This window comes from Pristiophorus japonicus, chromosome 13, assembly GCF_044704955.1.
Source record: "Pristiophorus japonicus isolate sPriJap1 chromosome 13, sPriJap1.hap1, whole genome shotgun sequence".
NCBI lineage: Eukaryota > Metazoa > Chordata > Chondrichthyes > Pristiophoridae > Pristiophorus > Pristiophorus japonicus.
In genome coordinates, this window is record NC_091989.1 from 71,085,743 (window position 1) to 71,107,182 (window position 21,440).

At 48.0% G+C, this 21,440-nt stretch overlaps 1 protein-coding gene across 3 annotated transcripts in view; it reads right to left on the minus strand.

The window, feature by feature from the left end:
• itpr2 (inositol 1,4,5-trisphosphate receptor, type 2) overlaps positions 1-21,440 on the minus strand; it is a 404,634-nt gene that overhangs the window by 76,112 nt on the left and 307,082 nt on the right. For all 3 annotated transcript variants that reach the window (XM_070897635.1, XM_070897634.1, XM_070897633.1), the window contains 6 exons: positions 19,428-19,684; positions 17,945-18,145; positions 15,272-15,382; positions 9,163-9,258; positions 6,379-6,495; positions 3,660-3,770 (listed from right to left, as the gene is read on the minus strand). In XM_070897635.1, coding sequence (XP_070753736.1) covers positions 3,660-3,770; positions 6,379-6,495; positions 9,163-9,258; positions 15,272-15,382; positions 17,945-18,145; positions 19,428-19,684 — 893 coding nt within the window. The remainder of the gene's footprint in view (positions 1-3,659; positions 3,771-6,378; positions 6,496-9,162; positions 9,259-15,271; positions 15,383-17,944; positions 18,146-19,427; positions 19,685-21,440) is intronic.

A 21,440-nucleotide genomic window follows, 5' to 3' on the forward strand; every position in this document is an offset into this window, starting at 1 on the left:
TTCTGGACCATGGTCTCTGAATTAACTGTTTCATTCTCCATCCTAATGCAGAATTCCACCATATTATGGTCACTCTTCCCCAAGGGGCCTCGCACAACGAAATTGCTAATAAATGCAAGTCTTTCTTTCTTTTTCTTACCCCGCAGGTCCAGACTTATTTTGCCAGTAAACCTAGTGCTGTGGAGAGGGCCTTCTCTGTTTGTAATGAACACGTCAGAGCAGGAAGCTTCCAGGACATCACTTCCAGCATAGCATGAATAGAAGGAAGGGCAGAAATTCCAGATTCACAAGGAATCATAGAATCTTACCGCACAGAAGGAGACCATTTACCCCATTGTGCCTGTGCCAGGTCTTTGAAAGTGCATTTAGTTCCATTGCAATTTTCTCCCCTTCAAGTATTTATCCAATTCCTTTGTGAAAGTTACTATTCAATCTCCTTCCACTGCCCTGTTTGCCAGTACATTCCAAAACATCATAACTCACTGCATTAAAGAATTCTCCTCATCTCATCTCTGGTTCGTTCGTCAACTCCCATAACTCTGTGTCCTCTGGTTATCAACTCTTCTACCACCGGAAATATTTCTCTTTATTTACTCTATTAAAACCCTTCATGATTTTGAACGTCACTATTAAATCTCCCCTTAACCTTCTGTGCTCTAAGGATAACAAACCCAGCTTCTCCAGTCTCTCCACATAACTGGAGTCCCTCATCCCTGGGACCATTCTTGGGGCTGGATTTTTAGTCTTTTGCCGCCCGTTAGTACCCCAGAGGGGCGGCAATGGCGGCGGAAAGCACTTGCGCCCAGGCGGCCAGCTTCCAGTGCGCCGCCGGGACACACGGTGCCGGGTTTGTGGGAGCATGGAGCAGTACCGCCCGCGAGAAGTGAGCCGGTGTGCAACGCCTGTGACTGCGACACCGGCTCGATATTTGGATTGCGCCCGCTCTGTAGCGTCCCCTAGCGCGCCCTGGTGGGAACGCCAGTGAAAGCAGCCATTCCAGGCTGTACCCGCCACAGCGACTGAAGAAATGTCTGCCTCAGGTAAGTACAATTGGTTTTCTTTTTGCGATTTATGTTGGGGTCACATCAGTAACAAATTGGGAATGCTTTTGGTGGGGTTTTGTCGGGGTTTTTTCCTCCATGAAAGCCTCTGTTCGGGTGCTCCGAGGCCGACTGTTTAGCCCGGGATTTTCAGTGGCTCAGCCGGCCTAGTGCCCCTAATAGAGCTGTGGAACGCCTCCCTTAGCGCCCTGCCCCACACTCAGGGCCCAGCTGGTGAATTTTGCGGTTGGAGACGCAAACCATTTCCCGGCGCAAAATTTACCGCTCCGCCCAGGTTAACGCCCCAACAGAGGCCCAACCGAATTTCCACCCAGAGTAAATCTCTTCTGACCCTCTCCAAGGCCTTGACATCCTTCCTAAAGTGCGGTGCTCAGAATGGGATACAATACTCCAGCAGGGCCCTAACCAGTGTTTTATAAAGAGTAACATAAACCCCCAGGTCACTCTGTTCCTGCACCCCCTTTAAAATTGTATCACTTAGTTTACAAAAGCAAAATACTGCGGATGCTGGAATCTGAAATAAAAACAGAAAACGCTGGAAATCTCAGCGGGTCAGGCAGCATCTGTGGAGAGAAAAGCAGAGTTAACGCAGGTCGATGACCTTTTTGTCAGACTGCCAAATGTTTGAAAAGAGCACATTCTTAAGCCCTGAAAAGGGGGAGGGGAAGAAAAAACAAAAGGGAAGGTCTGTGTTAGAGTGGAAGGCAGGAGAGATTAGAGAGACAAAAGGGATGATGGGCCGAATTAGTTTATATTGCCTTTTCTCATTTTTCCTACCAAAGTGAATCACTTCACACTTCTCTGCATTAACTTTAACATGATACGTGTCTGCCCATTTTACCAGTCTGTCTTTGTCCGCCTGAAGTCGGTTACTACCCTTCTCACTGTTTACTACATTTACGAGTTTCATGTCATCTGCAAACTTTGAAATTGTGCCCTGTACACCCAAGTCCAGGTCATTAATATCGATCAAAAATAAATATGGTGGACGGAACTTCCAGGGGGTGTCTGACCAGAGTTTCACCCCAACTTCCAGTGTCACTGCCAATCCTCTATCAGCACACTGCCCCAGGGAAGAGGAGAATTCCTGGGCTTCACCATTTAAGACTTTCCCCGATGCCCTCTGCTGTTCAGAGAAGGTTCACTAGGTTGATTCTGGAGATGAGGGGGTTGACTTTTGAGGGTAGGTTGAGCAGATTGGGCCTATACACATTGGAGTTCAGAAGAATGAGAGGTGATCTTATTGAAACATATAAGATAATGAGGGGGCTCAACAAGGTGGATGCAGAGAGGATATTTCCACTCATGGGGGAAACTAAAACTAGGGGACATAGTCTCAGAATAAGGGGCTGCCCATTTAAAGCTGAGATGAGGAGGAATTTCTTCTCGCAGAGGGTTGTAAATCTGTGGAATTCTCTGCCCCAGAGAGCTGTGGAGGCTGGGTCATTGAATATATTTAAGGCGAAGATAGACAGATTTTTGACCGATAAGGAAGTAAAGGGTTATGGGGAGTGGGTGGGGAAGTGGAGCCGAGTCCATGATCAGATCAGCCATGATCTTATTGAATGGCGGAGCAGGATTGAGGGCAAATGGCCTACTCCTGCTCCTATTTCTTATGTTCTTTTCAAAGATCTCGACTTAGCACTTTCTCGTCTTATGTGTTGTGGTGTTGAGTAACGTGGGGTCATCCCTGTTATATCAGACACCATGCCAACAGCCAGACACAGAAACAGGATGATCTCCACAGTCCAACGATGAGTGAGGTGAGCACTTCATTCCAAGAGGGTGGCAAAATTGGAGAAGTCCGCTGAAGATACAGAAGCAGAAGATTGTTCTCCTCGGAGCGGAGAAGGTTAAGGGGAGATTTAATAGAGATGTTCAAAATTATGAGGAGTTTTGACAGAGTAAATAAGGAGAAACCGTTTCCATTGCCGGGAGTGTCAGTAACTAGAGCACACAAATTTAAGATAATTGGCAAAAGAACCAGAGGGAAATTGAGGAGAATTGAATTCACGCAGCAAGTTGTTGTGATCTGGAACGCACTGCCTGAAAGGATGGTGAAGGCAGATTAATAACTTTCAAAGGGAATTGTATATACACTTGAAAAGGAGAAATTTGCAGAACTATGGGGAAAGAGCGGGAAGGGGGACTCGTTGGACAGCTCTACCAAAGAGCCGGCGCAGGCACGATGGGCCGAATTGCCTCCTTCTATGCTGTATGATTCTACAATGACGAGATCAAGGCCACTTGTGACACAATGGGGTGCATTATGCAATGAAGGTCTGACCACAACTGGACACTTGTGAGTAACCTGTGAAAATTAATCTGTGGTTACACCAAGTTAGAATGATCCCATGGGCAAAATAAATTAAATATTCTACTCTTCAATCAAGGGTGGGATTTTAAAAAAATTAATTATTGGGATTCTAACCACGGAGGAAGCTTAAATTTGAGCTCCATTTTGTCATTTGTCGAGCATCTCACCAGTTGCTCGTCCTCTATTTGCTCCACTGAGTGTTTCCACTATCAGATGACGGCTGTTAATGTGAACCCATCGAGAGAGTGTATAAGAGGCCGATGTCCATACCAACAGCTTACCTCAATCTGCGCGGTGTGATTGGCAAAATGTGTTAGAGCCTCACTGCCTTCATCCTGCGGATCAGAGCCGGGATTAAGCTTCTGCTGCAACAGCTTGTTGTGTTGCGACAGCTGGAAGAGAAAATGATGACGTCAGTGCCCTGTATAAATCGATTTCTCGGATATAAAGGCGATTGTGAGGCTAGAAATATGGTTAGTGTACAATAGCAGAAGCCCTTGGCAAACATGTTCTAATCCAGGCCGACACTCCAGTGCAGTGCTGGGGGAGCGCTGCACTGTTGGAGGTGCTGCCTTTTGGATGAAACATTAAACCAAGGCCGTGTCTGCCTGTTGAGGTGGACATAAAAGACCACATGACATTATTTAAAGAAGAGTAGGGGAGTACTCCTGGTGTCCCGGCCAATATTGCTCCCTGAAGTAATTTCTACTTATGCAGCTCGGTGTCAAATTTTTCTCTCATAATACACCTGTGAACGTTTCACTACATTAAAAGGTGCTATATAAATACAAGGTGTTGTTGTTGTTGAACCAACAACAATAAAACAGACTAAATTGGTTGCCCATTTCATTGCTGTTTGTGGGAGCTTGCTGTGCGCAAATTGGCAGCTATGTTTTCCGACCAAACAACTGCGGCTGCTCTTCACAGGTACTTCATTGGCTGTAAAATGCTTTGAGGTATCCTGAGGATGCAGAAGATGTGGATAAATGCAAGATCTTTCTGCCAGACAAGAGTGCAGTATACCGGGCTCTGGTGGTGCAGTGATCATATTATTGGAGTAATAATCCAAAGAATGTGAGGTTAATTCTCACCGTGGCAGTCTGAGAATTTGAATTCAGAAATAAAAAGCCTGCATCGGTAGACATGACCATAAAACCCAACTGGTTCACCTTTCGGGAAAGGAACCTGCCGTCCTTACCCGGTCTGAGCCTATACGTGACTCCAGTCCCACATGAACGTGGTTAACTCTTAATTGCTTTCTGAAGTGGCCTAGATTGCCTAGAAACCGTCAAGAAGATGGCCCACAACCACCTTCTCACGGCAACCAGGGGTGGGCACTAAAGGCTGACTTTGCAGCCACGCCCGCATCCCGAGAATAAATTTTTAAAATGTTTAAAAGGTCTGCTGATCAAGTTCATGGAGTGGAGCTGATCATACCATAATCTTGTCAGTGGGCGGGAAGATAAGCTTTTGGTATTGTAATGAAGGAACAGCTTTAATTGCAACAGCACTGTACGGATGCAGTTGCAAACCTTTCAAATCTGAGCCCAGTGACCACAGGTTTAAAAAAAATACAGCAGTCACTTACTTACAGGAACAATAACCTGCTGCTGGAAAAAAAACGTTCACAGGGAAAACGGATACAGAAGTGGCAACTCACTTTCGACATCAGGACAAAAACCACAAGCACAACGTTAAAAATGAATGCGCCAAATATTACACTCAGCAGGTGAAAAGCAAGAACCTGGTTGCAACTTGCACAGAATTGATACCAAACAAAGCGCTGCAGCCGTGTCAGCTGTGGCTCAGTGGGTAACACTCTCGTCTCTGAGCCAGAAGGTCCTGGGTTCAAATCCCACTCCAGCACAGAAATCGAGGCTGACCCTCCAGTGCAGTGCTGAGGGAGCGCAGCACTGTCGGAGGTACCGTCTTTTGGATGAGACGTTAAACTGAGGCCCCGCCTGCTCACTCAGGTGAATATAAAAGATCCCAAGAGCAGGGAGAGTTCTCCCCGGTGTCCTGGACAATATTTATCCCTTAACCAACACCTAATACAGATTGGGGACGAAATTTGGTGAAGCTCCGTTTGCGGGTGGTAACCGAGGCAAGGCGGGGCATCCTGCGACCGGCGAAATTAGGGTTACCGCCCCCCCGAGAGGAAGTGGAGTGCAATGTCATGGGCTCCACTCCCTCTCGGGGGCGGGAACAGGGCACCAAGTGCTGCTGGGAGCACAGGGCCCTCCCCTTCTGTTAAAGGGGAGGGCAAGCTGCGAGCTCCGCAAATGGGGCCAGGGGGCCACCACTTATCCACCGGGGACTCGGGGCTACTGTGGCAGCAGCCCAGCACAGAAGCGGAGTGCCGGGCTGCAACATGGCGGCACGGACCCCGCGAAATCGACAACGCGAGGCCATGGAAGGAAAATGGCGGCTGCGCCTCCCCTTTAATGTTTGAGCGGAGTGCGGCCTGGTTCGCGACCCATGAGGCTCTGGGACAAAAACGGTTCACCGCGCACGGTGATGATGCCATCAACGCCAGTGCCGCAGCCTGGGGCACTGCCGGTGGGAGTGGGGCGCTGCCGGTTTGCGCGCCACTAACTCCCGCGGAATTTCGCAGGAAGCGGTCGCGGCCCCATGCGAGAAATCGTCTGTGCACAAACGACGTGACTCTCTCCCCCATTTTCTAGCCATTACCACATTACTATTTGCAGTGCCTTGATGTGTGTAAATTGGCTGCCGCGTTTCCTACATTACAACATTGACTAGACTCCAAAAGTACTTCACTGTGTGTAAAGCACTTTGGGGCGTGCCTTTCTTTATACGTGTACTGTCAGTGGCAATAACAAGCTGGCTGACAGATAGAGTTGGGTGAACCCATCATGTGTCTCTGACCCAATGAGAAAATTGCACAAGAGATTCTGCTTGTCGGATATACCCAAGTACCCAAAGTGACGTGTAGTTAAGGAAAATTTATATGCAAATAGTTGTGATGAATCAACATACCTGATGGGCCAAAATATAAATATTATGGCCCACATCCTTCGGGGAAATATGCTCCTCCAAGTTCTCATCATCGTCGATCTCTTCATCTTGACTGTAAGCGTTCTTTATGACATCAACCTTCAAAAGAAAAGATAATCAGCTTTGGGTGGTGAATAGTGAAAGGGACTTGTGTTGTGTGTATCAGTGTGCAGAGCAAAGTATAGGCAGGTGGGCGTTATACTCACTCTACACTGCTTCTTGCGATGATGTGGAGCAGTTGTGGGCACAAAGTAAGGTGGGTGGCTGATGGCTTCAGTCAGGGTCATGTGGGTAGTGATCAGGATTGGGAACCCTGGCTGATTGCCCCCTCCCTGACCAAGAGAATACCTCAACAAATTTCAGCCCAACAATTTGGGTGTGCAGGATACATTCGCCCCGGCCGCAATGGCAAGGTCCAAGGCTCCCCAATATTGGCCCTAGGAGCCCTCAGGGCAAACCACTCTTGCAGTGGGGGCCTCAAATCCCTGCAGTTTGAGCGAGCAGGGAGCATGCGCACATTTCCAGCCAGAAATTTATTTGCTTCATGGGCTCTTTGCTTAAGAATTCATAGCTATTAAGAACTAATTGGTTTATTAGCAAAGGTTTAACAATCACACGACACATTACCAGTTCATTCACCAGGCTCACAACCACCTGCCCCATCGTGGATCCCCCGAACCCAAATGGCTGGGGTTTTATTGAGTCTTGTGAACATCACGTGACTGGCTAAGCCACTCACAACTTTAGTGAAAACTATAATCCAAGTGCCCCCCTTAAAAGGGACACTAAGACCGACAAATTAAATCAAATAAACTTTTTACCTTATTGGATCAAATTAAAATTTGGTTTCCGGTGGTGATGCTGCGGAAAGAAGGCCGTGAGCGTACCGGTGGACACTACGTGCTCCATCTCCAGGGACACCCTGGCTCGGATGTAACCGCGGAAGAGAGAGGCAGGCAGTCGGGCTGAACGACCCCCTTGACTGCCTGCTGCCTGGACCGGCTGATGGGCCCCTTGGCCATGCCCAGGAGCAGTCCTACGAGGAGGCCTTTCGACCTGCCCACTCTCCTCTGCACAGGGTGCCCAAAGATCAGGAGCATGGGACTGAAGTGCAACCAAAAATCGAGGAGCAACTCCTTCAAATAGTGGAATAGGGGCTGCAACCTCACACATTCAACATAAATATGGAGCACGGACTCCTCCAGACCGCAGAAATTGCAGGCGACCTGGGAGCCCATGAACCAACTTAAAAACTTATTGCACGGGACTGCTCCATGCAACACCCTCCAGGCCAAGTCCCCAATAAATAAAGGGAGGACTCCCACATAGAGTCAACAGCTCTACAAACCTGTGAGCATACTCACAGGTGCATACATTACACCCGCTATATTGGGCAAGGACAAAAAAATACATGTCCTTTACCTCACATCTGAAGCAGGCGATAGGCCCATTGCATATGCAAATGAGATGGAGGAATTTCTTCACTCAGAGGGTAGTGAATCTTTGGAATTCTCTGCTCCAGAAGGCTGTGAATGCTCCGTCGTTGAGTATATTCAAGGCTGAGACGATAGATTTTTGGACTCAAGAAATTAAGGGATATGAGGACAAGGCAGGAAAGTGGAGTTGAGGTCAAAGATCAGCCATGATCGTATTGAATGGTGGAGCAGGCTCGAGGGGCCATATGACCTACTCCTGCTCCTAATTCATATGTTCTTATACTACATATCTTGTGCCTGGAGTTACTTTCAAGTTGCACTGACACAGATGAGCAGCATAACTGGCATCAATTCAATATTTTTTGTAGTCGTGGAGGGACCAGTTAGAGAAGGTGATTATACTCCAGTTGGACCAGTACAATGTGAAACTTTGAAACATAAGTTCACTGTTAAACGTGTTCAGCCTAAGCTGATTAAACCTAGTCATTTATTCTTGTGATGTCTTTTAAAGCTCATTTGTTAGAAAAAGTTTTGTAACCGCTGGTACTCTATGGAGCAGATTAGACTTCGGGGGGATCTGATTGAGGTTTATAGGATAATGAAGAGAATAGACGGTGTTCCAGCTGACAGTTTATTCCAATTAAATAGGTTAGGCAGGACCAGGGGGGACAATTTTAAGTTGTATAAGGCTAGATCTAGGTTAGACGTCAGGAGGTTGTTCGTTTCCCAGAGAATAGTAGATCTCTGGAACAAGCTGCCGTTCCATGTAGTGGATGCAGACTCCCTGAATTCCTTCCAGCGAAAGCTGGACTTGTTTCTGGCTGTGACGGGGATCACCTCTTACAGAAGGTAGGTATTGCAGGGAATTTAATGGCCAGAGTGATCTCCTGGACTAGTCTGGATCGTCTAGATGGGTCGGAGAGGAATTTCCCAGATTTGTTTTCCCAAATTGGCCTGGGTTTTTTTAATCTGCTATTTTGCCTCTCCCAGGAGATCACATGGTTTGGGGTTGGGTGGAGAGTATATGTTGTGATACACGGGGTATCGCAATTGTGTGGGACAGGCTCAATGGACAAGATGGTCTATATCTGTCCGCCATTGTTCGTATGTTTTGAAATATGGACTTTTTGTTAACCATTTGACAAAAATATAATCTTTAAATCGTTACAATCATAAATCCACCTAATCTGTTCTGCAACGATTGAAAACGCAGCAACAATTGGACATGGTCACTGGAAGGAAAAAGATCCTTTTAGGAGCTGTGGTTAGTTGGGGCATCACCAACGCGTGATGCCATAGAATGATACAGAATAATGTTGCGGGATCTTACCAGTTCTTTCGGGCGCATGTTGTACAGAATTCTTTCTGCATTCTCACTGTCATGTCTGCTTTCCATAATGGAAAGTAAAAGCTTAGAAGCATTGTTCTATGTAAAAAAAACAGAGATTTTATTAAAATGCAACCAGTTAATGTAAAAAGTCCCATTTTTTTAAGTGCAACTCCAAAATAAATTATTATTTTTTGGAACGAGTGATCTGGTGTGAGGTTTCTAATGCTGAGTCAAAGGATGTGCTGTTTTAGAATAGGATTATCACACCCAGTAATTCAGTGTATTAATGTGCAAATTCACTGCTTCGTTTCCTATATTACAACAGTCACTACATTTCAGGAGTACTTAATTGGCTGTAAATTGCTTTGGGACGCCCTGATGTCATGACAAGCACTATATAAATGCAAGTTCTTATTTCTGAGGTGGAGCTTTTCCACTTTAAAGCCAAATTGCTGTTAAGCACAGCCTGAGGTCATTTAGAGTGTAATTGCTGTTTTAAGATTAGAATTAGCAGATAAACTTTTGGCTCCAAGTCAGAAGAACCCAGGTTGAAATACCTGGTTCGCTTTCTCTTTTTTTAAAGATTGTTTTGCATCTGCGATGAAGCGTGCCACTTTGGAGTGTGCTGGACACATCCCGCCTGCTGGACCACCTGTGGCACTGCTTGTCACTTTGCTTATGGACAAAAACAGATTGTATTTCTCTTCTGTAACTGTTTCTCTGCTTTTCAGTGCCTAATTCTTTCTGTAACCTGCTCTCTGTCTTTCCTTCTTTCTCTCTATAAGCCTCACACACTTTTTAATGTCTGTATCTCACTGCTTTTCCCCCTCATATATTCTCTCACTTTTATCTGTCTCACAAATTGTTAAGTTGCTTTATTACATTTTTTAAGTTCCTACATTGCAGCGGTAACTGCACTTTAAAATGTACTTCCTTTGGGGTGTCCCGAGGTCATGAAACGCACTATATAAGTGGCAGCATGGATACAATATTGGCTAAGTGACAGGAAACGGAGAGTAGTGGTGAACGGTTGTTTTTCAGACTGGAGGAAGGTATACAGTGGTGTTCCCCAGGGGTCGGTACTGGGACCACTGCCTTTCTTCATATGTATTAATGACATGGGTGTACAGGGCACAATTTCACAATTTGCAGATGTCACAAAACTTGGAAGTATAGTGAACAGTGAGGAGGTTAGTGATAGACTTCAGGAAGACATAGACAGGCTGATGGAATGGGCGGATACGTGGCAGATTAAATTTAATGCAGAAAAGTGCAAAGTGATACATTTTGGTAGGAAGAATGAGGAGAGGCAATACAAACTAAAGGGGGTGCAGGAACAGAGAGACCTGGGGGTATATGTGCACAAATCATTGAAGGTGGCAGGACAGGTTGAGAAAACAGTTAAAAAAGCATATGGATCCTGGGCTTCATAAATAGAGGCAATAAAGACAAAACCAAGGAAGTGATGATGAACCTTTATAAAACACTGGTTCGGCCTCAACTGGAGTATTGGGCCCAAGTTTCGAGCCGCGCCTAAAACGGCGCAGTCCCGACCTGGACGCCCGGTTTTCGCGCCACAAAGTGCGCCTAAAAAAAAAACTTCCAGATTCTCCAGCTCCCTGCAGGTCGTTTGTAGCTCGGCGCAGCGCAGCACGAGCTGCAGGGGGCGGAGCCAGGTCCCTGCGCTGAAAACAGTGCCGGGACCTCTGCACATGCGCGCTACAGTGGGCGCGCATGTGCAGTAGCTCCAGGCGTCTGAAACTGTGTGGGAGGGGCTGAAGCACGCAGCCCCGAGCCCTGGCCGAATGGCCTCACTGGGGCTGCGTGAATAAGGCTCCTTCCACGGCCAGCTCCTGCTTCCTCCCGACCCGACTCGACTCCTGCTTCCCGCCCCCCGCCTCCGGACCGGACCACGACCCGGCTCCCGCTTCCCCCCCGCCCCTGGACCGGACCAGACCCCGATTCCCCCCCACGCCCCCGGACCGGACCGGACCCGACTCCCCCCCTTCCCCCCCGACTGGACCCGACCTGACCTCCTTCCCCCCGACCTGACCTCCCCCTCCCTCCCTCCCTCCCCCCGATCCAAACCGAACCTCCCTCCCTCCCTCCCACCACCCCCCCCCCCGACCCCGACCCCCGCTCCCCCCGACCCAATCCAATGCCACCTATCTGTAAATCTGGTGCTGGGGACGGGCCCTGCCCGAACTCTTGGGCCCTGCCCGAAGTCTCGGGCCTGGCCGGGCCCGGCCCGTTCAGCCTCCCTCCCCCTTCTCCTTCCCTCCCCCCTCCCTTTTTCTCCTTCTCCTCCTCCCCCCTTCTCCCCCATCCCTCCCTCTGCTCCCCCCCTCTCTCCATTTACCACCCTCCTCCCCCTCCCCTCGCTGTCAAAAACACAGACACTGACAGACAGAGAGTGAGAGACACACACAGACAGACAGAGAGATAAAGACATTGACTGTGACACACTGGGGGGGGGGGGGGGGTGGGGGGGGGCATCCCAGCACGCTGTTGGAGGGCTCCCGGTGCTGCAGTCGGTAAGTAGAAAATGTTTTATTTATTGATTTAAATTTTTTTTTATTTCTTATTAATTTTTTTTGATTGATTTATTGGTTGGTTTATTGATGTTTTTATCATTTATTATTGATGATGGCTCTTTATTTGTAAAACTGAAGTGTTTAATGTTTGTAAACTTCCCTTTAAACCCCCCCCCCCTATTCCCTACGCCTGATTTGTAACCTACGCCTGATTTTCTAAAGTTTAGACAAGGTTTTTTCGAGCGTACAAAAACCTTCACTTACTCCATTCTAAGTTAATTTGGAGTAAGTTTTCACTGACGAAACTTTGAAAACAGGCGTAAGTGGCCAGACACGCCCCCTTTTGAAAAAAAAATTCTGTTCCAAAGTGAAACTGTTCTAACTGACTGGAACTGGAGCAAACTAAATGGCGAGAATTCCGATTTCTAAGATACTCCGTTCTACACCAGTTGCTCCTAAAAATCAGGAGCAAATCATGGCGAAACTTGGGGCCATTGTGTCCAATTCTGGGCACCGCACTTTAGGAAGGATGTGAAGGCCTTAGAGAGGGTGCAGAAAGGATTTACAAGAATGGTTCCAGGGCTGAGGGTCTACGGTTACGTGGAAGGACTGGAGAAGCTGAGGTTGTTGTCTTTAGGACAGAGAAGATTGAGAAGAGATTTGGTAGAGGTGTTCAAAATCATGAGGGGTCTGGACAGAGTAGAAAGAGAGAAACTGTTCCCATTGGCGGAAGGGTCGAGAACCAGAGGACACAGATTTAAGGTGATTGGCAAAAGAACCAAAGGCGACATGTGGAAAAACTTTTTTACGCAGCGAGTGGTTAGGATCTGGAACGCACTGCCTGAGAGGGTGGTGGAGGCAGACTCAATCATAGCTTTCAAAAGGGAGCTGGATAAGTACCTGAAATAATTTTTATTTTTTGCAGTGCCACGGGGAAAGGGTGAGGGGGTGGGACTAGCTGAGGTGCTCTTGCTGTGCTGTAACCATTCTATGATGCAATGATTCCATTTTACAGTACATGAACATACAGAGCATCAGTTATGACAGTACAATTTACCTTTGCGTAATACAAAATAACCATCACATCAGTGGGTGGCGGTGCTTGCCTTAAACAAAATTATTTTGAACTACCCCTGCACTTGAACCTTCGCTGAGCCTGACTGCCTCACAACCTGACTGCCAGTGCCTGTGTGAAAGGGATTGAAGATTTTCCAACACAATTATCGATTGCCAAGACAGGTAATAACGGTCGTAACTATTTGTACTACACTTTTTTTGACAGACATGTGTCTGTCCAGCCTCAGCCACCCCACCCCCCTCCATGCCCATACTGCACTTTCTTTTAGACAGACATGTGACAAGCCATGTACCCCCCCTTCTCCCCCGTCCTCTCCCGGGCCCCGAATCATTCCCTCCACATGGTGCCGAGCAGCAGGACCCGAGGCCCCGACTCTCTACTCCCCCGCTCCGACCCTGACCTCTCTTGGGAGGCCAAGCGTGGTGGCCTTGGGGCCCGAGAGGGCCCGCGGGTGGCGGCAGCGAGCAGAGAAGCGGCATGGGCGGAGGAGAGAGAGAGAAGCTGGAGGGGGTTGGAGGAAGGGAAGAGAGGCGCTGGAGGGGGGGAGGGGGAAAGGAGGGAGAGAAAGGCTGAGGGGGGGAGGGAGAGAGAGGCTGGGTGGGGTGGGAGGGAGAGAGAGGCTGGGGGTCGGGGGGAAGGGAGAGAGAGGCTGGGGGCGGGGGGAAGGGAGAGAGAGGCTGGGGGGGGGAGAAGGGAGAGAGAGGCTGAGGGGCAGTGGGGGGGAGAAGGGAGAGAGAGGCTGGGTGGGGGGAAGGGAGAGAGAGGCTGGGGGGGGGGGGGAAGGGAGAGAGAGGCTGGGGGGGGGGGGGAAGGGAGAGAGAGGCTGGGGGGGGGGCAAGGGAGAGAGAGGCTGGGGGGGGAAGGGAGAGAGAGGCTTGGGGGGGAAGGGAGAGAGAGGCTTGGGGGGAAGGGAGAGAGAGGCTGGGGGGGGGGGGAGGGAGAGAGAGGCTGGGGGGGGGGAGGGGAAGGGAGAGAGAGGCTGGGGGGGGCGAGGGGAAGGGAGAGAGAGGCTGGGCGGGGGCGAGGGGGAGGGAGAGAGGCTGGAGGGGGGGACAGAGAGAGGCGGAGGGGGGGACAGAGAGAGGCGGAGGGGGGGACAGAGAGAGGCGGAGGGGGGGACAGAGAGAGGCGGAGGGGGGGGACAGAGAGGCGGAGGGGGGGACAGAGAGAGGCGGAGGGGTGGGTGGAGACAGAGGTGGGGGGGGAGGAGAAAGACTGGGGGAGGGTCACACTGATGGGGAGGGCGGGGGAGAGAGAGACACGTATGGTGGGGGCGGGGTAAGAGACACCGGTGGGTGGGGGGGGATCGGAGGGGAAAGAATGAACTCAGGGAAGACGGATCACGTTCTTCCAACCCCCTACAAGGGACATCGTTAGAGTGGATGAAATCCAGAAGTCACGACACTGTCACTATTCACCTCATACCCAATAAACCTGTTATCAATCCTTACACAATGCCTGCCCCATCTATGGTGGGGTGGGGGGAGGGGGGAATGATGCACTTGGACTGGGTTAAGGCGCTTTGGCTGGCCCTTGCTGTCTTCTGGGGAGCTCTGTCCTCTGTTGCTTCAGGAAGTCAAAGTGGATCGAGTTACAATTTGCAAAGTCAGTGAGACCTTGGGATGGGCGGTTCCAGTGGCACATTCCTGTGACACTTCAGGGTTTGGCTTATTTCCAAAGACCAATCATAGACAAAGGGTGGAGCATGGTGTCCATTTTTGCTGCACATAAGTGCCTCCGTAACTAAATTGCTTATTGTTTATAGTCTTTGGGGAAAACAATTACCATTAGCATACTGACTAGTGTTAGGTGGCTTTCTTGTTCTAACTACATTTGCTTTAACAACTCAACATTTAAAAGGTAACTCTTTTCCTGCAAGATCTCTGTGGAAAAACGTTGAAAAATTTGAAAGAACTTGCATTTATATAGCTCCTTTCACTGCCACAGGACATCCCAAAGCTCTTTCTAGCCAATGAAGTACTTTTGAAGTGTAGTCACTGTTGTAATGTAGGAAACGCAGCAGCCAATATGCGCACAGCAAACTCCCACAAACAGCAATGTGATAATAATGTGATCTGTTTTAGTGATGTAGTTTGAGGGATAACTGTTGGTCAATATACCGGAAGAATTCCCCTGCTCTTCTTCAAAATAGCGCAGTGAGAGCTTTTCCGTTCATTCCTCGAACATCATAAATAATGGAATCTTTAGGAGTGTTTACTTCAAATTCGGACACACATGGGCAAGTAGAGCTTTTGGGATGTATATTAGCTTAATATCGGTTTATGGATTTTCTGCAGGTTTTTTTTTGATATTATCAACCAGGACAAACACGTAGAAGGCAGGCAAATACCAAGCTATTGCTTGTTTTTAACTAAAAGCAAGATTTCATGCAACCAAATTGTCCGAATGGAACCAGTCTTCACCCTCACTGAGTTGACAGAAGCAAGATAATATTTCGGAAACAATAACTGTTTAGAAAATGAAACGACAATCTTACCTTTAGCTGTAAGACTAGGTCAATACGGTACTTCCCAAGGGGATTAATGTCGTTGAGGATCAGGGCGATAATGATATCAATTCCATTGCATTCATGGGTGGTGATGCAAGTCTGTGCAAGACAGAATTAAACATGGGTAACTTCCAGTATGTCAGGGGTTTAACCTCTGACCCTGAGCAGACACAACCACCACATAAACTGGTATCGCTTAGCCTCTTGCAAAGAATTCTGTTACCCTACAATTACAGAGAAACTCCGGCACAATACAATTTGGCGCAGTTCTGTCTATGACAACTTGTATGCAGGATCCTTTTTCACAAGGGTGGGTGGGCGGGGGTGAAACAGCAAGCGTGCTAAACGAGGGGCAGTGACTTGTCCGCCTGTTTTACACTGCACCCGAATTTCTTTTCCTTTAACCTCAACGTTGGCTGATGCACTCCACCCCAAAGACCAATCTCACCCGCGAGATATTTACCCTCCGTTATATTCCAACCATTATATGTCCCTTTAAACCTCACATTCTGGTACCAGATCAGATCAATCATTCTATGATTTGTTATACCAAGTCAAACTCTGTTTGCTCTCTTGTACCTCCTGTTGTCGCAGCGATTCCCATTCCCAACGCCTCACTCTGATCTACAACTTTCACAAACGGCAAGTATAAACAATAAAAAAATTAACAAGTCAAGTGGATTTGTATGGGCTGCTATCTACTCTGTCCCGCCCCTAGACACCTGGGCTAGACTTTCCACTATGGTCGCTATCGCCCAAAAATGGGCCATATTTCCAGCCTTAGTGCTTTTTAAAAATTTTCAGAATTGCTAGGATATCGCCCATTTTAAAAACCACTAGTTTCGTCTTTTTAATTTGGGCGATAGCCTTCGCGATGTGAAATGGGCCTTAGCGATGTATTCAGCCGTGCAAGGCTGGCGTCCATAGCAATGGCCGTTCTGCGCATGCGCGGTTTTTTTTTTTGCAGGCAAAGAATTTTTCCCACGGGGGTCGACAGAGAGACCAGGGGACCTGGTCCCCATCAATAACATTATAGAACCTTTCTTTTATTCTAGCCCCTGTTGCTTTATAAAATAAAATCTATCAGACAACTGAGGTAAACTCTATTTCCTTCCTCATGGGATGACATACCCTACTTCTGCTTCTACTTGTACTGTGGACCGGGGGGGGAAAAGTCCATTATTAATATTAACCCAGACATGACAGCAATGTACTTGTCTGTAACTTTTCTCATTTTATTCTCTCCTCTGTATTGTGCAGCATGTGATTAATGATCAATATTGGTTGAGAAATTACAGGCCCCCCAATCATCCTAAATTGTGATAAATGCCCTTAATTTGTCCTCAACAAATACAAAGTGATTAGATGATTGGCAAGTGTCAAAAAGGCCCTTAAAATCACTCAAATTGATTCTCCTGACAGCCTTTTACTACAGATCCTCTCTGTAGTGCCGAGTTATTGCAGCTTTTCTTCATCCTATTTTTGAGCCAGCGATCAGTTGGGCGAAATGCCGAAAGTAGCGCTCGGTGATAATCTGGGCCATTATGAGCACTATTCTCGGCCTTGCACGAGGATGACTTCATATTTTTTTTTAAAAGTAGGCCAGGCGATGCAGCTCATTCAGCAGTGCCGGAAGTTGGGCCGGCGATAAATGGGCTGTAATCAGGTGCTAGTTTCCACTTTTAAGCAAATATGGGCGATAGCCTGCATCTCAACGCTTATATGGGCGCTAAATGGGCGATGATGTGCCGAAAGTCTTGCCCCAAGGCTTTTTCCAATGCTCCCGTCAGAACATTTCTTGGGCACTGCACCTTTAAACTCTGACCCAAGTTGTACATCACCATCATAGGCAATCCTTCGGAATCGAGGAAGACTTGCTTCCACTCTAAAAATGAGTCCTTGGGTGGCTGAACAGTCCAATACGAGAACTACAGTCCCCATCACAGGTGGGACAGACAGTCGTTGAAGGAAAGGGAGGGTGGGACTGGTTTGCCGTACGCTCTTTCCGCTGCCTGCGCTTGATTTCTGCATGCTCTCGGCGACGAGATGCGAGGTGCTCAGCGCCCTCCCGGATGCACTTCCTCCACTTAGGGCGGTCTTTGGCCAGGGACTCCCAGGTGTCGGTGGGGATGTTGCACTTTATCAAGGCTTTGAGGGTGTCCTTGAAATGTTTCCTCTGCCCACCTTTGGCTCGTTTGCTGTGAAGGAGTTCCGAGTAGAGCGCTTGCTTTGGGAGTCTCGTGTCAGGCATGCGAACAATGTGGCCTGCTCAGCGGAGCTGATCGAGTGTGGTCAGTGCTTCAATGCTGGGGATGCTGGCCTGGTTGAGAACGCTGATGTTGGTGCGTCTATCCTGCCAGGGGATTTGCAGGATCTTGCAGAGACATCGTTGGTGTTATATCTCCAGCGACTTGAGGCATCTACTGTATATGGTCCGTGTCTCTGAGTCATACAGGAGGGCAGGTATCACTACAGCCTTGTAGACCATGAGCTTGGTGGCAGATTTGAGGGCCTGATCTCCGAACACTCTGTCCAAGTTGTACAGGGGTTAGTTAGCCCATGGAGGAAACGGCCGAGTAGGACAGCACTGCGTGTGCAGCAAAGAGTTAGACTCAACGGGGACACCATTCAATTGATGGGCATCAAATGCTGGGATCTTACCTGATTCTCATGACACGGCCCTTGGCAATATTCTGTCAGTGTTTGCAAGGTCTGGTTGACGAGCGAGACATTCTTTTCATTAATGTAGAGGCCCAGCAGCCCGAGCCCACCCGTGGTGCTGCCGCAGATGCAGTCCATGAATTGAAGTGTTTCACACACCAGGTTGTAGTTGGTTTTGTTGTTCTGGTGTCGAAGGAAATTCTGGAACAAGAGCAGAAAAGTGGGAATGAAAGCCGATCAAGCATTTCAAACACAAGCAACGTTTATATACCGTTCAAGATCTCCAACCTTTCAAAATGGGGCATTTCTATCAGTCAGGAGCTTGTGGAGAAATGTATTTGCTTCATAGGTTCTTTGCTTAAGAATTCAAAGCAACACATTGCTATTAAGAACTAGTTGGTTTATTAACAAAGGTTTAACAATCACACTACACATTACCGGTTCATCCACCAGGCTCACAACCAACTGCCTCATCGTGGATCCCCCGAACCCAACTGGCTGGGGTTTTATTGAGTTTTGTGAACATCACGTGACTGGCTAAGCCCCTCCCAACTCAATAGCTCTGCAACTATTTTAAGTTGAACTTTAAAGCAAGTGCCCCTTTTGGCAAGGGTACTAGAACCCACAAATTTCCAAATAAAACTTTAATGGAAACTTAGACCAAATTAAAATTTGGTTGCTGGGGGTGATGATGCACTCCAGTCCCTCCGGCGCCCATCTCTTGTGGAAGGCCATGAGCGTACCGGTGGACACTGCGTGTTCCATCTCCAGGGACACCCTGGCTTGGATGTACCCGTGGAAGAGAGGCAGGTAGTCGGGCTGAATGACCCCCTCGACCGCCCACTGCCTGGACCGGTTAATGGCAACCTTGGCCGGGCCCAGTCCTATGAGGAGACCCTCTGACCTGCCCGCTCCCCAACCGCTCTACAACTCTTTCGTTGAGAACAAAACAAACATTAAATCAAGTGCCCCCTGATTAAAGGGGGGGGGGGGGGGAACACTCCAAACAGTTTTCAAGTGTCCTATTTTTGCTTTTTTTGGTGTTTTTTTTTATTCACTAAAACCACAAATTATACAAGTGCCCCCTGGTTAAAAGGGGAGGGGGACACTGAAACCCGGCACAGTAAACAATTTAAACTTTAAAACATAAAAACTCAAATTAAAATTTGGTCTGTGAGCATACTCACAGGTGCATACATTACAGAAAGTTTCTTTTTTTTCTATATAGAAGGGATGAGGGCGTCGCTGGCAAGGCCGACATTTATTGCCCAACTTTAATTGCCCTTGAACCACAGAGGGGCAGTTAAGAGTCAACCACGTTGCTGTGGGTCTGGAGTCACATACAGGTTAATCGTACAGTCAGCTTCGTTTTTTTGCAGCAGGATATTTTTTCAAAAGGTGCAGCTTATTCTTTGGACGTGCAATATGGAGAGAACCTTTGCTGCAGTTGTTTCTGATGGCCCTCTGAGTGCAGTGACCTCACCTGAAGCTCTGTGTTGTGGTTCTCACACAGCAGCTGAAGGAACCGGAGGATAGGCTCCATTATAGCAATTGCAGGGCTCATAACCTCTACATCTCCAGACTTCTCGTCAGCTCCAATCCCGTCGTTGCCCACAGGGGCGAGGTCTGCTTCGGGATCCATCTCCTTCCTGTACATGTAGTAGGCCTTGTACGTGGCAACAGAAGCCTCCGCTAACTGGCCTTTCACCCCCTCCTTCAGGTGAAATGAAGAATCCCGCGCTACGAAAAATGAGATAAAGATTTAAAACAAAGTTTGCTTTGCAATTGATGAAATTTGCAACTAGAATTTGACAGAACTGATGTGATTGCACGAGAGAGGGTATAGAGGAGATTTACGAGGATGTTGCCTGGACTGGAGAATTTTAGCTATGAGCAAAGATTGGATAGGCTGGGTTTGTTTTCTCTGGACCAGAGACCACCTGATTGAGGTGTATAAAATTATGAGGGGCCTAGATAGAGTGGATAGGAAGGACCTATTTCCCTTAGCAGAGGCGTCAACAACCAGGGGGCATAGAAACATAGAAACATAGAAACATAGAAAATAGGTGCAGGAGTAGGCCATTCGGCCCTTCTAGCCTGCACCGCCATTCAATGAGTTCATGGCTGAACATTCAACTTCAGTACCCCATTCCTGCTTTCTCGCCATACCCCTTGATCCCCCTAGCAGTAAGGACCTCATCTAACTCCTTTTTGAATATATTTAGTGAATTGGCCTCAACAACTTTCTGTGGTAGAGAATTCCACAGGTTCACCACTCTCTGGGTGAAGAAGTTCCTCCGCATCTCGGTCCTAAATGGCTTACCCCTTATCCTTAGACTGTGACCCCTGGTTCTGGACTTCCCCAACATTGGGAACATTCTTCCTGCATCTAACCTGTCTAACCCCGTCAGAATTTTATATGTTTCTATGAGGTCCCCTCTCATTCTTCTGAACTCCAGTGAATACAAGCCCAGTTGATTCAGTCTTTCTTGATAGGTCAGTCCCGCCATCCCGGGAATCAGTCTGGTGAACCTTCGCTGCACTCCCTCAATAGCAAGAATGTCCTTCCTCAGGTTAGGAGACCAAAACTGTACACAATACTCCAGGTGTGGCCTCACCAATGCCCTGTACAACTGTAGCAACACCTCCCTGCCCCTGTACTCAAATCCCCTTGCTATGAAGGCCAACATGCCATTTGCTTTCTTAACCGCCTGCTGCACCTGCATGCCAACCTTCAATGACTGATGTACCATGACACCCAGGTCTCTTTGCACCTCCCCTTTTCCTAATCTGTCACCATTCAGATAATAGTCTGTCTCTCTGTTTTTACCACCAAAGTGGATAACCTCACATTTATCCACATTATACTTCATCTGCCATGCATTTGCCCACTCACCTAACCTATCCAAGTCGCTCTGCAGCCTCACAGCATCCTCCTCGCAGCTCACACTGCCACCCAACTTAGTGTCATCCGCAAATTTGGAGATACTACATTTAATCCCCTCATCTAAATCATTAATGTACAGTGTAAACAGCTGGGGCCCCAGCACAGAACCTTGCGGTACCCCACTAGTCACTGCCTGCCATTCTGAAAAGTACCCATTTACTCCTACTCTTTGCTTCCTGTCTGACAACCAGTTCTCAATCCATGTCAGTACACTACCCCCAATCCCATGTGCTCTAACTTTGCACATCAATCTCTTGTGTGGGACCTTGTCGAACGCCTTCTGAAAGTCCAAATATACCACATCAACTGGTTCTCCCTTGTCCACTCTACTGGAAACATCCTCAAAAAATTCCAGAAGATTTGTCAAGCATGATTTCCCTTTCACAAATCCATGCTGACTTGGACCTATCATGTCACCTCTTTCCAAATGCACTGCTATGACATCCTTAATAATTGATTCCATCATTTTACCCACTACCGATGTCAGGCTGACCGGTCTATAATTCCCTGTTTTCTCTCTCCCTCCTTTTTTAAAAAGTGGGGTTACAT